Below are 15,583 nucleotides of genomic sequence, written 5' to 3' on the forward strand. Positions count from 1 at the left end.
GCACAGTTGCAAACAATTATAATAATAAGAGTTTGAATAAAAAATAATCCTACACAAGAAATTCTATATGATTATAAATATAGGATTTTTCAATATTATTATTTTTACAGTTTTAGTATCCATAAAAAATGTATTATTTCAGAAATTATTAGTAGAGAAGAATCTCACATTTATTTTCGATTGATTGAAATTGATAAACACCTTAAATTCGATATGAAAATATAAGAGACACGTTCTTATGTAATATTTTCAATATTATGTGTTAATAGTATTTTTATTGCAGCTCTAATACTCATAAAAAATTGTGAATAAATAAAGTGTTCTTCGCATGTTTTTTCAATTTAATTGGAATTCATCGAGTTGTAGTTTGTACGCTGTAGCTAAGCATAAAATATGTATAAATACACAAATCATACAACGCATAACTAAATGAGTCGTTCAACGTTCAACTCTCGCTGCTATATGACGCTCCTCTCTGAACAACCTAAGAAACATGAAAGTGCAAAGTTTATCCTTTCAAACTTTTCGAACTACTCGCAAATATAATACTTTATAAAGCCATTTACTTTTAATTATCGGATTGATGAGTTGTGATTGAATAATATGAATTGGAATAAAGAGGTTGTTTAGTACTTGAATTCATAAATTTAATTGGGATTGAATGATTGAATAATTAATCCCAAACAATGTTTTATAGAAAAAGTATAATCGTAAAGCACTTCATTTATTCTTATGCAATTAATGTACTGTAGTTCACAATTTATAGAGCACTTATATTTCTTCTTTAGGGCGTATAAGCATCATGACTTTTTTAAGTGGAACGTCAAAGAAATGCAACATTTCGTCTGTGCCATTAAAAGAATTTAGATTCCTGCATAAAAATAATGAAATATGTGCATTATATTCACAATACTTATTTGCAATATTTACCAATCGAGACAATTATTGTGCCACCAGCCACTTTTGAGTGATTCTTCGCAATCCAGAGAGTCTAAATATTCCGGATGACGATCGAATGTTGAGAATGGATATTCATTACTGTTTTTTAGTCCTTTCTCCATATTTCCATTTCCCAATTGCAGTTGGTATTCGTTATCTTCATCAGATATTTTAAAGTTGTCATATTGAGCGTTGTAAGTTGAGCCATTTAAAGCAACAAAATGCACAAAGAGTTCGAAATTCTGAGAACTTGTCAGATGATGGATTTTCTCCAGACCAAGGAAAAAATCACTATCAAATGAACCAAATCCCTTGCGGTATGTATCCCAATCTTTATTAAAACTCTCATTTCCCCCGACTCGTTGTTGAATAACTAACCATCCAGGTCCAGCTGCCTGACTATCACAGAGAACATTGAAGAAATCAAAGCCGGTTGCTTTTATTTGATGGACACCCGAACTGTTTCCAAAAGGAAGGCAGCTTGTGGGAAAATCGATTAGTGATTTAGCTAGATTTTCTTGTAATTGTTTTTCATATTCTGGCTCTTTTGTAATTTTCAGATTAATTCTTTGAATTTCTAAATCCCTTTCATTAAGACTAACATTTAATTGGTTCAGTTGGTCTTCGAAATGCTCTAACTTTTGAGAAACATCAACTTCTTCACTAGAATTCCCAATAAAATTGCACTTTGAAAGTAGTTTGCTAATAGTTTCTTGCTGAAAATCTATCTGAGATTGCAATTTATTGTTAGTTTGTTTTTGAAACTCGATTTGAGATCGCAATTCCTGTATCAAAGCTTCTTTGATTTCATTTTGCAAAACTATTTGAGATCTCAATTCATTTACAAAAGTTTCATTGATTTTCTTCTGATATAACTCTGCTCTCAATTCTATTATTTCTCGGTCTTTTTGTTCACATCGTTCGATTTCTTGATTTGAGTGCTATAACGAGAGAATTGTGCAAACATTTATCATTCACTAAACTATAAAAACCGATCAAATTAATTCATACCGCATTTTCAGTTGTCGAGCCTGCCAAACACATTCGAAACACGGCGAAAAGGAAGGTCACATTAATTATAAATTTTCGCATATTTGTTCTTATGACTGCTTTCGAAGTATGCGAATAATAAACTAAACATTTGTCTTAAAATTGATGTTGAGCACAGCTCGAAATTTTCTGCCGAGACGATGAATTATAAATAAGTTGATAAGTTCAAAGAGTACAGCATAGAACGAAAATAAGCGAATTTCTCTCAAAAAATCGCTAAGCTGTGAGAATTGGTCAAGACATGGTTTATGATATTGATTTTGGTTCTTCATTTGTAATAGAAATGATTAGGAGTGCAAGCGAGTCGATTGCCAAAGCAAATGTTCGCTGATCGTGTCTATCACATAGACTTACTCATATACATATGTACATACATATGTGATGGAGTAGATGTTCATCTGCAATTGCGAAGGCAAAGAGCAAATCTCAACAACTGTTTATTTGCGAGTGCAAGCGAGTGCGCTATAGTTGTTTGGTAAAGCGAATCTTCGCTGATCGTGTCTACCACACAGACGCAATACTGGAGTAGATGTTCATTTGCAAAAGCAAAGAGTAAATCTAAACAACAACTATGCTGCCGGTGAGAGAAGAAGTTGGGGTGAGTGCGAGATCTCTGGGTTGTACTCACACCTACATACATCGGTTTGTATATGTATTGACTGAGAGCGTTTCCTGCTTGCTAGCGAATTTGATGCGCAAAGACATGACTGAAAATTAAAACGTTAATTAAATGCTGTAGCAGAACAAATAATAAAAACTCGCTTTTTAGTGTGCATATATGAATTTTGCTTTAATTTATTACGAATGAACTTTCTATGTATAGATTACAATCCAAAAAAGAATGGTACAATCATAGAGCACTTTATATTTAGAAAATCATAAAGCGAAATCAATTTATTTTACAATTTATAAGAAACTTAAATTCCCTATTCCTTTGGGCGTATAAGCATCTGAACTGATTTAAGAGGAACTCCAAAGAAATCCAATGTTTCGTCTATGCCGTCTATTAAATTTAAATTAGTATTTTGGTATATTTTGAAAAAAAAAAAATACCGCAATATTTTCCTCTTATTCAAAATGGGTATCTCACAGTCGAGCAAACTCGACTGTAGCTTTCTCACTTGTTTTATATGGAACTAATTTTACTACCAGTTTCATGTATTTTAGCAAAATTATTAAAGAATGAAACAATTAAAAAAGATGTATTTTCCAACTAATATTTAATAATGAATAACATTTTTCCATAAATTTTAACTTTGATATTCCATAAGTCTCTAGAAGCCATGATCATGTGTAATTTATTTAATTTTATTATTCATTTGCTACAAGACCATAGTAAAAAAAAGAGGAGGAGATTAAAGGAGATTATTATAATATAATTATAATTTCCCGTTCATTTCTTAGCTATTCTCAACTCTTTTAGTGCTGACCACCCAAATCTCTTCACAGTGAATATAGCAATATAGTACAATCGAAGTGAACTAAGTTTAATTTGTATAAATCATGGAGTGAATTGAATTTACATTATATTTTATAAAAAGTGCTAATTTTGGTGTGGCAGAAGGAAGGATGAACTGTAAACAAATCCATGTGAAGATATTCAAGTCCTGGATAAAAACAAACAATTAATTATTTTTATTTCGTTCATAATACTTGTTGGCAATACTCACCAATTGTAAAATCCCAGGTAGATTCAGAATTCACATGTGAAGTTCTAGAAGAGTGTGATCGAGATGAATTGTTGAGAATTCCGTCAAATATTTTAAAGTTGAGCAACGAACATAGTACAAAGAATTTGAAATGACGTGAACGAATCGAACGAAGAGAATAATCAAATCAAATGTAACTACAATTAAAAGAAAGTGAAACTAAGTTACGTGGGAATGATAAGGATTTGTTTTTATGAATACCTGTATATTCTCCATAAAGAATGCAACCGGAGTGATTATTATTGTGTGATGTCCCACTTAATTTATGAATTTCTGATAGTTATAATGCTATTAGGACAGGCAGAACTTGATAAATTAAGTCGGACTTCACTTAATAATATTCCATCTAGTTGCATGCTTTTTGGAGAATATCCAGGTGTTCATAAAATCAAATCCCTATGCTTCTGCTGTATCTTAGATTGACTCTCTAATAATTGTAATTTACTTTATTTTTGATTTTCTGCTACTTTTTACATTGTTTTTGTATGATTTTTACTTTTTATATTAACTGATTTACAAATTATATGCGATATTTAAATTTGGTTGCTTCTATCTGATATCGCAATTTCTTTTTCAAAACTTTATTGGTTTCGTTTTCAGATTGCAGCCTATTCCTCAATGTTTTATGGATTTTCTTTTTCTTTTGTTTCAATTCGATTATTTCTCCGTCTATACGTTCACATCGTTCTAGCTCTTTTCTATTGTTTTGAAAGTATTTCAGCAACGGTTTGAATATGTTGAATGTAGTCAAGCTGCACTCGTTTGCCATTGCTTCGTTCGAACACTACAACGGAAGAATATAAATAACTCTTATCACTCACTGTACTAATATTAAGTATATGGGTCATTCCAAAACGGAATTTTTCCCGTGCGAGACTCTTTACATTGAAAATAACATAAACTGAAACAATTTTGAAAATAAGAAAAGTTTATTTTTATAGCTCTATATGACTTCTTTAATTAGAGCTAAGAACGGTTTTAAAATTTTTTTTTTTTTGTTTTTTTGTTTTCTGTTGTGATAATTGCAAAAGTTAACCAATTCGTACGCAAAACCAAAAAAATTAACGAAATTATATATTTTATCGGAAAACAGATCAAGAGCTTTAGTAATTAGAGCTTTAAGAATAACCTTCACTTATTTTTAAAATTGTTTCAGTTTATGTTATTTTCACTGCAGCGCACTGCAAAAAGTCTCGGACAAATTTCGCCATGGAATTACCCATATGTTATATTTATACCTCTTGTTCAGTTTTATTGGAAGTGAGAAAGAACACCACATGGAATTTATTTTGTCTCGTATTTATGCTTCTGACTGTATTCAATGAAAGTGAATATTCAACTAAATGTTTGTCTAAAAATCATTTAAGAGCTAAGCTCGAAATAACTCGTGACGACGAGCTATGAAGAAACTGATAAGGTCCAAAGGCTAAAAGATCAGTTTCGAACTGATATACGGTATAAGACTTCTGTCTATCTTTTTCTTTTTCCGTTTACTTACACTTACATACTGATTATTTTACATTGCAACATTTTCAATCGTACAATTCAATGTATTACATTTTTTGTTGTGTGCTTTATGTAAACCAATAATTAGATTACACAACCTCGAAGACTATTAAGAAACTTTATAAGTTTTGAGATTTGGAATAAAAGGAAATGCAGTTAAAAAGAAATTTAATCAATTTAAAAATAAATGTCATAATACAACGCAGAAGAATTTGTATTATTTTGTTCAAAGCAAAAACCAAGACAAGTAAAAAATAACTGAATTTAAATTAATTAATAAAAGCTTTGGGTAATTTAATTTATATGGCTGACACGATTTCATCAGAGTCCCAAATAGAGCACGAAATAATCAATTTTCTTATGGAGTTGAACTTTTGAACTTTTAATTTATGTCACTGATTTCATATACAGCTGTAAACTTTGAAATAGCAGTGCTCACGATTTACGCATTTAAAATTGAAAAATTCTATTAAAAACTTCGATACAAAATGTAGTTAGAAAAGTTTAATGTATTTATTTTGAAATAATTCAACAATGTTTTTATTTTGGGTAACTCAATATTATGAAAGTTTATCATGAGAATGATGTATGTACATGTGTAAAATATGTAACATATGTGTGTACTTCAATATTATTATTGAGTAAATGCAAAGTAAAGACAAGAACAACTTTGTAAATCATTGTGTCAATCATTGTGTCAAATCATTGTGTAATTTGTAAATCATTGTGTCAATTGCACACACTTAATAATTATTGAACAAGTTGTATGCTCTCTCGTAAAGCTATGTACATATATTTACATCGAATAACAAACTGAAATGTTATATAAGAAACGATTTAGAATGTTGTAAACTATTTGCATTTGCCAAAGCTGCCAACAACTTTGTTTTTTTTTTATAATACGACTGTAATATTAATATACCAAATCGCATATAATATACTAAGTTTTCCCAATTGTTTTTTAAATCAATTTGTTGTAAGATTATAATAAATTAATTTGCTGTGACGTACTTTCGACTGAAGTGTTTACACTTGTTTAATTTGTCATTCCTCGAGTCGTATTGATTTCTGTCTAATAAATTTTGATGTTAAGTCTTGCATTAAAATGTGCTCTAATTTGGTTGAGTGAATTTTACGGGAAAGCGATAGGCAAAGGCAAGGAGACTTGTGTGTATCTGGAACAATATAACACGGATCGCACATTTGTTGCTTCAGCTGTTTATGGCTAATTTGTTGCGGTTGTGTAATATTGCTGAACATTTTGTTTGTTGCTTGTCATAAAGCGAGCGACCCCGTCGATGCTTAGCCGGGTCCCCAAAGCACCTACGATGTGGCCATGTGGGTGGCTGGCGGTTTATTCATGTCGTGACTGGCAGCATTCCTTGACTGTGTGTGTGTGTGTGTAGGTATAGTTATGTAAATGACACGCCCCAACGCCCACGTGAGGCGAGTGCTTTGAATGCTTTTAATAACTTTACAGACACGCACACAAACACGACACGAGGCACAACAATGAGGAGCATTCTAGCTTTAGCTTTAGCTCAACCAAGATGAGCTCAAGCGAGTGTGTGTGTGTGTGTGTGAGTGTGGTTCACATGTATATCCTTGTCCATACACATTTGGGTGCTTAAAATGCAAAAGCAGCTGAAATGAAATGAAAAGCCAAAGTCTACCTTCTTCTTCTCCATCTCCATCAAATTTTCGTTTCCTTGCCCTTGCTCTTGCCAAAAACCGACTGCTAAGCTCACCTGGCCTCACCTGGGCATGGGCAGCAGCTTTGGCTCAACTTAAAGCTGGCGAGGATTAGGCCCTGCAAACAGGCAGCCAGCTGAGGCCTGTTAATGCTGTTTGGCTGTTTGGTTGGCGTTGCCTTTTGTTGCCTCACATTTGCATTAAAAACTTTTCAAATGAAATCAAAAGATAATTAAATCATTTGAATGCCGGCGCTAAGCTATTTATTACGCATAAGGTGTCTGCTATTCGTTGTTGGAGCTCATCAAAATGTATTTCTAAAGAATTCATGCCTCATCCAGAACAACACACTCGCATCTCACACTCCAATGCCAAGCTTAATTAAGGCTGTGTCTGTGCTTGTGTCCTTTTAAGGGGACAGCCAGGATGTGGCACATGTCTGTGCAAAACCAATTACAAAAGCTGCCAAAAATCGTAGACAAAGCCCTTGGGCGAGGCAGTTGGGCGTGGACAACGTCAGAGGCACCTATGCAAAACACGTATACGTCATGTGGACCAAGCGACAGCGCATAAGTCGCCCAATTAAACGTGTTTTGTGTGACGAAACCAGAAACAGCAGCAGCATCAGCATCAGCAGCAGGAGTCCCAAAACGGAGGCAACACAACCAAGCATGCAGCTGTCGTTCGTGTCATGCTAACAATAACAGCAGACGAAGAGAGAGAGAGAGAGTGAGAGAGACAGGTAGTTAACAGAGAACAGAATGCAGCCACAAGAAATTCACACACACACGTTTACTCATCAGCATGCAAAATGTATTGTATTGCATATCCTAGGGCGCCTGGTTTATCATAACTGCATTTTAGGCACAAGAATGCAGATACATTAAGCAATCAATGCTCTGATTGTTATGGCAACCACATAAACTGCTAATCAGGCCATGCTCAACGTGGTTCGCTTAATTGCTTAAACTGACTGAGGCCAACAACTCAAACACGCTGCTAGACGCGGCGCATTGAGGCGAATGCGTGAAGACGTCGAGAGACTTGGATCTTGGATGGGCAACACACCAAAGTCAACGCCTTTCAAGGTCTGTAATCAGCGAGAACAGCACAGTCATATGGCTGAATGATTCGCTTGCCTGCCTGCCTGCTTGGGTGTGGCACAAGTCAAAGGAAAACTCTTAGGCCCACGGTTTTTCGGTTCGGTCGCTTGCCGCTTGCCAAAGTATAATAATTTGTGGGTATGACTGAAATAATTCATTTGTCGCTTGCTTTAATTGGAAAACTTTGCTGAGTATATGACTCTTCATTGGCGTGTGTGTGTGTGTGTGTGGGTGTAAGGATAGGTGTGTGTGACAATATATTGCCATTTATTACCAATCTATTGAATGCTTAGCACAATTATACACAATTATTGTGTGGGTGTTTCCAACTGAATGTGAATAAGGCTGTGTCTATAATAATAAACACATCCTTAAACAAGCTGACACTGGAATTCTGTTTAATTATTAGACAGTTCACCATTAAATACATTTTATACCCGATAGCCTACGTTTTGGCAAAGGAGACTTCTCCAAATACCACAAAGAAATCTCATAAGTTATCCAAAAAATAATATTCTATGATAGTAAATAGCTGCAGCTGCTTATTTAACAATATGGTATATTTTTTACACTATGGTATATTTTACATATTGTAGTACATCTAAATACCAAATAAAGGAATATGGTGTAAGCAGATGCATGCTGCTTTATTTGACAATTTGGTATGTGTTTTCTACTATGGTATATTTTACATGTTATAGTCTATAGAAATACCATAGTAAGCAGCTGCTTTATTTGACAATTTGGTATGTATTTTCCTTTATGGTCGATTTCACATGATGTAGTATATCGAAATACTAAATACAATTTAGTATTCATGTTCCCTTATGGTATATTTCACATGTTGCAGTATATAGAAATACCAAATATAGTATTCGGTATATTTAAGCATTTTTGGTATATTTATTTGGTATATTTTAACTGCAATATCACATTCAACTTTTTCTGCCTTGAAAAGTAAAAATGTATGGCTGGTATCTTACAGTTGAGCATACCCAACTTTAGCTTTCTTATTTGCCTTACATAAATCAATAGCCACAAATATATTCCAAGACAAATATTATTTACGATTACATAGTTTAGGTTTTGCTGTGACTTCAATTATTGCTGCTGCATGTAAATAAATTTCCATCTAACATTTCTACTCTAACCAAGAGTAATATAAATGATATTTATATTAAAGCTTAGCTATAATATAGAATATACATAATACGTATATAGAATGATATAGAATAAACAAAAACGTATTTACTAGAATATGGTATAAATGTGTAGATAAATTCGCTGCTGCTGCAAAAAGTTCAAAATTAATAGAAATCCATTTAAAATGGACACCGCTGACCTTTTCGTTTCTGTTGCTGTGTTCGTTTTGATTATTGATTCTATCTAAATTGGGAAATTCAATTAAATAATGTTGAAACTTTGTGCTTTTTTTTATTTACGAGTGGAGATCAAGTTTTGCCAACCATGCAATTATGCAAATGAATAGTTGCAGTTGTTGCAGTTGCATTTGCAGTTCTTGTCGTTGGTTGCTGCCACTGACAACACTCAAATTGGATGGCACTCAATCAACATGCATCGAATGCATCGAATATGATGTATGGATGAGTGGCAAACAAACCTTGCGTTGCCCCCATTGCGATTGAAAGGTCAACAGTAGACAGGCAGCCTGACCTCATTTGAATTGCATTTGACTCGGTGTGCAGTGCTTATCAGTTTGCTGCCAGTTTGGCAACTGAAGTGGTGTTGGCCTGTCTTTGCTTTTGTGGCAATATATATGTGCAGCAGAAGATAATCGCCAGGCATTATCCTGTCTGTCAAGCTGTTTGCTTGCCATCTACATATTCCATTCGTCGTTGTTGCCTGATTAGCAATGCTCTTTTCATCAATTGGCATTAGCATTAACACAAGTGATTGACCTGAATGGAATCCTTTATGCCTGGATTGAATTGCAAATGAGTAGATGAGCTTGCACACTTAATTAAGGTGACAGAAACAGTTGGCAACTCAAGATGGAATCATTGCCAAGTGCTTTATTGTTGTATTCCCATGACAATGTAAGCCTATATAAAGATTTTTCGCTTTATTCGAATGGCATTTTCAGCAATAGCAAATCAAATCAAAACACAATTGGCTATTGAATATATATTGTACTCTATGGCACAATTGAAATCTCGATTTTCATTGTATGGTTTCATTAGATCATATTTAACAAGCGGAAAGTACATTGATAGGCAAACAGACAATACTAGTTGGATTAATTTAGACAAACAGAAAAAGGATGGTGAGAGTTGCATTGATTGCAGCTATGTTAAATGAGCACACATTAAAATAATAATGTGAAATTCAATGATTAAAAAGTCGCAGCCACCAGGCAGGCAGGCAGGCAAACAATGATAAATCCAGTAAAAACAACAACAATAGTTGCTACTTAACTACAGCAGATGGCCTACGACATTTCAACATTAAACGAACCGGAAATGCGAACCCACAACGGCATCATTAATCATGAGTAGCGACAGCCATTCCTCCATTCCCCCATACTCCTTCTCTTCACTTTTTCCTCTTCCGTTGTAGCTACGGCGTTGACCTTACTTAACTGGCAGCCAGCATTATTGTTGTGCTGCTTTCAGTTCTTACTTTGGTTAACTGCTTTTACTTTACTGCTCATGCGAAAATACGCTTTTTTTTTGGGCAGATATCTGTATTTCGTACTCTATACATCTCTATGAGAAAAAGTCTTTATATATTTAAAAAATAGAAATAACAGCATTATAGAAAAATCTTAAAACCTGAAGGACTGAAAATAACCCAAATATGGATTTATATTATCTTAGTTAGCTCGATTAAAGTCTGAAAATTTTAAACTTCAATATGTTCGGGGACTGGCCAACAATTTGCGATGTGCCAAAAACTTTGCGCAATGCCAAAAACCAAAATTGCTCAAATTTTTCAGTATTGTAGTTTAATTTGACAGGCAGCAAATGCAGCAAAAGCTTCACTCAGTGCGTGTTTGACCAAAAATGGCAGCTGCTCTTCTCTTTTGTGCCATCAAAATGAACGATAAACTAATATTTCGCAGAGAAAGTGTGTTTTAGCTGTTTCGTAGTAGCTGTAGAATAAATTCAAAGTGATGTTTGGCTTGTTTTTAGCGCTGTTTATTGCATTATTTGCATTTTGTTTAAGCTGTTGCTTAAGCTAAGCTACCGATAAGACTCTAAAACTGTAGCTACAGTTTGAAGTTGATGAGAATAAAAAGTGTTGCATACTTTTAGGTGACAATGCGACCATCAAATTTTATTATGACTTTTGCTCAGGTTATCATCTGGACCTGCATAACTTTTGCTCTTATTGTTAGCTATTATCATCCTTAAGCTTCGTCATATCAATCACTAAGATAAGCTACCGATAAGACTGTAAAACTGTAGCTACAGTTTGAGGTTGTTTTGAATAAAAAGTGTTGCATACTTTTAGGTGACAGTCAAGTTTAATATAACTTTTGCTTGCTCAGGTTATCATCTGGAGCTGCATAACTTTTGCTCTCATTGTTAGCTCTTATCATCCCTAAGCTTGGTCATATCAATCACTAAGAAGCATTCTTGGCTGTTCACATCAAATTCAAGTGCTTGCGAATCGTTGTTAACAAGCTTAACAACTATAAATGCGATCACTTACAGCTCGTAATCAATGACTAACAAGCAAACATAAACAACCGGAGCTGGGTGAAAAGTTTGTCTTATATTTCACACAGTCTATGCTGTAAGTTTTGCCCACCGAGAAGCCCATAAAAACTTTTGCCATTACAATGGCACAACAGCTGGCCATAACTGTATGTGTTGCCCCATCTCTCTGTCATATTTCCTTGTCGAAACTTGGTCCCAGTTTCCGCTGTCAAATGAAATTCAAGCAATGAAATCGAACAGAAAATATATATTGTAATCGTATTAGTTATACTCCCAGGCAAATTGATTGATGGCCAACCATTTAGGCCTTACGTTCGGCCAGCAGACCCTTGACCAAGTTCACCAACATGTCCAATCCCTCCTGATTGTTTTCCTTGTAGTAGGGCAAAGCCTGCAGACGCTGCAACCATTCCGACAACTTGGGATACTTCTCGGCATCGATGGGCGCAAAAGCAGCTGCTGTTGAAACGCTTGAAACGCTGCACAAATCCGCAATGGTCAACTCCGAGCCAGCCAAGTACGGAGCTGTGGTCAGACAGTGCTCCAAACCATCGTATGCCTTTTGCATATACGTAATACGATCCTCGGGCACTTCGGCGACACCAAAGTAGATGACTGGCTCCACAATGAAACGCACGCGTGGAAACAGATGACCACAATCGTAGAAGAGACGAGCATCCACAGTGCGACGCTTCACTGGATCCTTGGGATACAGCGAGTCATTTACACCAGCATATTTATCAGCTAGATAGCTACAAATAACATGGGAATCGCTCACAGCGGTGCCATTGTCATCCAACACTGGGATCGTGTGTTGCGGGTTCAGCTTAAGAAACTCTGGTGTCAAGTGCTCACCAGCCTTAACATTGACAGTGCTGCATAGAGAGAGAGAGAGAGAGAGATAGTGAGAGAGAGAGGGCGTGAGAGTGTTAGAGCGTAAGAGAGTTAACATACAAGTTTTCGGCTTGAATGAAATGTAAATGCAACTGGTTTTAAAACTCAATAACTTGTTGAATGTGTATTGATATTTTTTGGCAAAATAAGAACAAGTAGTTGTACAGTTATTTATAGCTGTTATCTACTAATAAATTATGCTTACTAAATGTCTATAGATATTCGTTTGACTTCTTTGACTTTCTCACTTACCGCAGATCCAACTCAATGTTTAAGGCGGCGGCTGTCAACAACACAGCGCGGCAAGGGGCACTGCGTGGCGCATAGTAGAGAACTGGTTTGTTGGACATTCTGTATGGAAAAAAGGCAAAGTTGATTTTGGTTGGATATTATTTCAGGTAAATTTGCGTTTTGCATTAGTGCGCATAACAAAACAAGCATTAATACACGCAATTGTATTTACCTAAATTTGTTATTGTTATTAATTGCCGGTCATGAAAAAACACCACGACTTGCTCAGCTGAGTGACGAAAAGCTACTGAAAAAAGAGAAAGCTTCGTTAATGCCGATCACAAAGTGACAGCTGAAAGCTTTTCGTATCGATTGAGTTTCGCTGCATGCCCAAAAGTATGCTTTAAATATTTAATGACCAGCTGTTGGCAGACATTACAGCAGCGCCATTTCTCAACAGAGGGGAAGAGAGAGACAGACAGAGAGACAAATAAAAAACAGAAATCAATGAAAAATGGTCGCAAGGCGCACTTAATAAATGAAATCATCTGATAGGAAATATAAATCAGCATGACTAAGATACAGATTCAGACACTGATATCCTCATTTTAACCAAGTTACCAAGGACATAACATAATATACTTATAGTATACGCAACGCACAAGCGTAAATTTGCTGATGAATTAATTTACTTATGTGTTAATTGAATTACTGTCAATTTGAGCCTGATGCCGCTCTACCCCAAAGGGACACAAAACAAAAGTTTCGCCTTTGTTGTTGCTATTTGTTGCTGCTGCTTTTGCTTTTGCCTTTGCTTTTACTCTTACTGACTGCTTTGGCTTGTGTCTGGTTGAAATGTTTGCCTGGACAAGCTGTGGCATATTGAAATCACGCAAATGATTTTCACGTTTCACAAAATACGCTTTTTGCCCCTAAGGCAGCCCTTTTTAACAGGTGCAAGTATTAAATTTTTAAGCGGATTTTGGCATTAGTTAATGGCTGAGCCGAAAAACACTCGCGGCGCTTTTGTTAAAGTGAACTTTAATTGGATTTTTTTTCGGCGGGGTCGAAATGCTTGTTATTGGAATGCAGGTCGATAGCTTCCAGTTTGAACTCCCAAGCACAATGGGGATAACAATGATGATGATGATGTTGATGATGACGAAGCGACGGAGTCGAGTGTTCTAGCTTCGATTCGAACTCAAAGTGCTGCTCACGTCGAGTGTCCTTAAATATTTGGTCACGCGCCGCAGCGAAATGGAAATACCAGAACCAAAGTCGAGAAGGGCGACAAGTGGCACGTTGGTATGCAGGTGAGTCGTTGTTGCCAGGTGCTAAGGAGCTGGATTGTGGGGAAGGAATGAAAGGTAGGAAGGTAGAATGCCAGACGCTTTTGCTGTCAAAATTCTGTGAAAGCAATTTACAGTTATTAAAGCTTTTAGTGCGATCAAAAGCGACCTCGTTTGCCCTTGTCCTGGGCATTAAATTTAATATCGTAATTGAGTAATTTCTTCTACACAAACTGGATGGCAACTATGTCAGGTGTCACGGCGAAGACTACGTGAAGGCGGAGGAGAAGGAGAAGGAGAAGGACTAGGAGGGGAAGGAATTGCCTGCTGAAAAGCATTGACTAATTGATTGCCATTTGACGAGTGGCATTTATCCTCATAACTTAGTTTTGCGCGTTTAATTGAAATCACAGACACGGGCTACAATGCCAATAGGTCTATGAAAAGCTGACTGCGGGGGGCAGCAGCAGCAGCAGGAGCAGGAGCAGAGAGTGTCCCTTAAAGCCCCGAAAGCGTGTGAGATTAATTGGAGTAGAAGGCAGGCACAAGGACATGGACATGGACACCGAGACTGAGACTGAGGCCGAAACCGACAGGGACTCTGACACGGATACGCACTTGAAGCATGTTGAGTGCTGCCGCTGGCATTGTCAGACCTCAAGTGGAAAATCCAGTGTTATTAATGGATGTGCCAGGACACAACACCCACAGCTAAAGGGCGAGGGCCACAGCTAGGATCATGAAAGGCGTACACAACAAAAACAACAGAAACAACAACAATGCCACTGAGTAGCAAAGTCTGGTGGGCGTCAATCGTTTTGAATTTCCGTATATAGCAATCGCAATGCCAACATAAATATTACTTAATTTCTTTGCCTCACACCCCAAACGCTATTCCTTTCTCTAGTTGACGATTAATAACAATTAAATGCCAGTTTGGTTTTACTGGCTAATTGCTGGCATTGAAGCCGGCCGTGTGGCTGCCTGGCTGGCTGGCTGGCTTTAAAGCATCTTAGTGTCAGGAGCGCCTCACTAAAAACAATGCCAAGGACACACAGGACGCAGGACACAACGCACATAATAGAAATATACTTGCGTCAGCAGACAAGTGTGCTTAAGACCATCAGATAAAGACAATGAAGATGTCGTTCTCTTTGTATAATGCGTTTTACTTCCACATTCCCTTCCCCTCTTCACTCCCGCATCGTTCTATTATCAAACCCTCATTTCTCTAAGCGTTAGGCGTTCTTTGTTTTTATTGAAAATGAACTGAGGCGCCGCATGGGAATGAGAGGCGAAAGAATTTCGCTTGTGAATATATAAATCGCTAGCCAAATTAAAAGTGACATGCCATTACTTAGATATAGATATGACCAAAGAGGCAGGCAACCAAATGGCAAAGTCAAAAAGAGGACAGACACGACTATTTTCCAAAGCCAACTCAAGCATGCGATTGAATGAAACAAGTTCAAAAATGCTACCAACAA

General features: G+C 36.2%; 2 protein-coding genes and 1 long non-coding RNA gene across 3 annotated transcripts; all 3 read right to left on the reverse strand.

The window, feature by feature from the left end:
• Positions 1–771: 771 nt before the first annotated feature.
• LOC132792887 (angiopoietin-related protein 3-like) lies at positions 772–2,051 on the reverse strand. The gene is made up of 3 exons (XM_060802412.1): positions 1,951–2,051; positions 931–1,880; positions 772–871 (listed from the first exon to the last, which is right to left on the reverse strand). Exons 1-3 carry the CDS (start codon positions 2,029–2,031, stop codon positions 772–774), a joined length of 1,131 nt encoding a protein of 376 aa, XP_060658395.1. The 5' UTR covers positions 2,032–2,051.
• A 1,234-nt stretch (positions 2,052–3,285) lies between these two features.
• Positions 3,286–5,024, reverse strand: LOC132791233 (uncharacterized). Its single transcript, XR_009632882.1, has 3 exons — positions 4,937–5,024; positions 3,660–4,482; positions 3,286–3,596 (listed from the first exon to the last, which is right to left on the reverse strand). It is a non-coding gene; the product is annotated as an uncharacterized LOC132791233 (long non-coding RNA).
• Positions 5,025–11,909: 6,885 nt separating this feature from the next.
• LOC132789258 (glutathione S-transferase 1) lies at positions 11,910–13,113 on the reverse strand. The gene is made up of 3 exons (XM_060797157.1): positions 13,040–13,113; positions 12,829–12,927; positions 11,910–12,557 (listed from the first exon to the last, which is right to left on the reverse strand). Exons 2-3 carry the CDS (start codon positions 12,924–12,926, stop codon positions 11,984–11,986), a joined length of 672 nt encoding a protein of 223 aa, XP_060653140.1. The 5' UTR covers position 12,927; positions 13,040–13,113; the 3' UTR covers positions 11,910–11,983.
• Between the last annotated feature and the right edge of the window lie 2,470 nt (positions 13,114–15,583).

The sequence above is a fragment of the Drosophila nasuta genome, chromosome 3 (assembly GCF_023558535.2).
Source record: "Drosophila nasuta strain 15112-1781.00 chromosome 3, ASM2355853v1, whole genome shotgun sequence".
NCBI classification, from domain to species: Eukaryota; Metazoa; Arthropoda; class Insecta; order Diptera; family Drosophilidae; genus Drosophila; species Drosophila nasuta.

Excerpts from the sequence above, each read along its gene's own strand:
- LOC132792887 (XM_060802412.1), bottom strand. The coding sequence starts at position 2,031 with ATGCGAAAATTTATAATTAATGTGACCTTCCTTTTCGCCGTGTTTCGA. Across the intron at positions 1,881-1,950 it reads GCTCGACAACTGAAAATGCG|CACTCAAATCAAGAAATCGA; the intron begins GTATGAATTAAT and ends CTCTCGTTATAG. Across the intron at positions 872-930 it reads CACAATAATTGTCTCGATTG|GAATCTAAATTCTTTTAATG; the intron begins GTAAATATTGCA and ends ATTTTTATGCAG.
- LOC132789258 (XM_060797157.1), bottom strand. The coding sequence starts at position 12,926 with ATGTCCAACAAACCAGTTCTCTACTATGCGCCACGCAGTGCCCCTTGC. Across the intron at positions 12,558-12,828 it reads AACATTGAGTTGGATCTGCG|CACTGTCAATGTTAAGGCTG; the intron begins GTAAGTGAGAAA and ends CTCTCTATGCAG.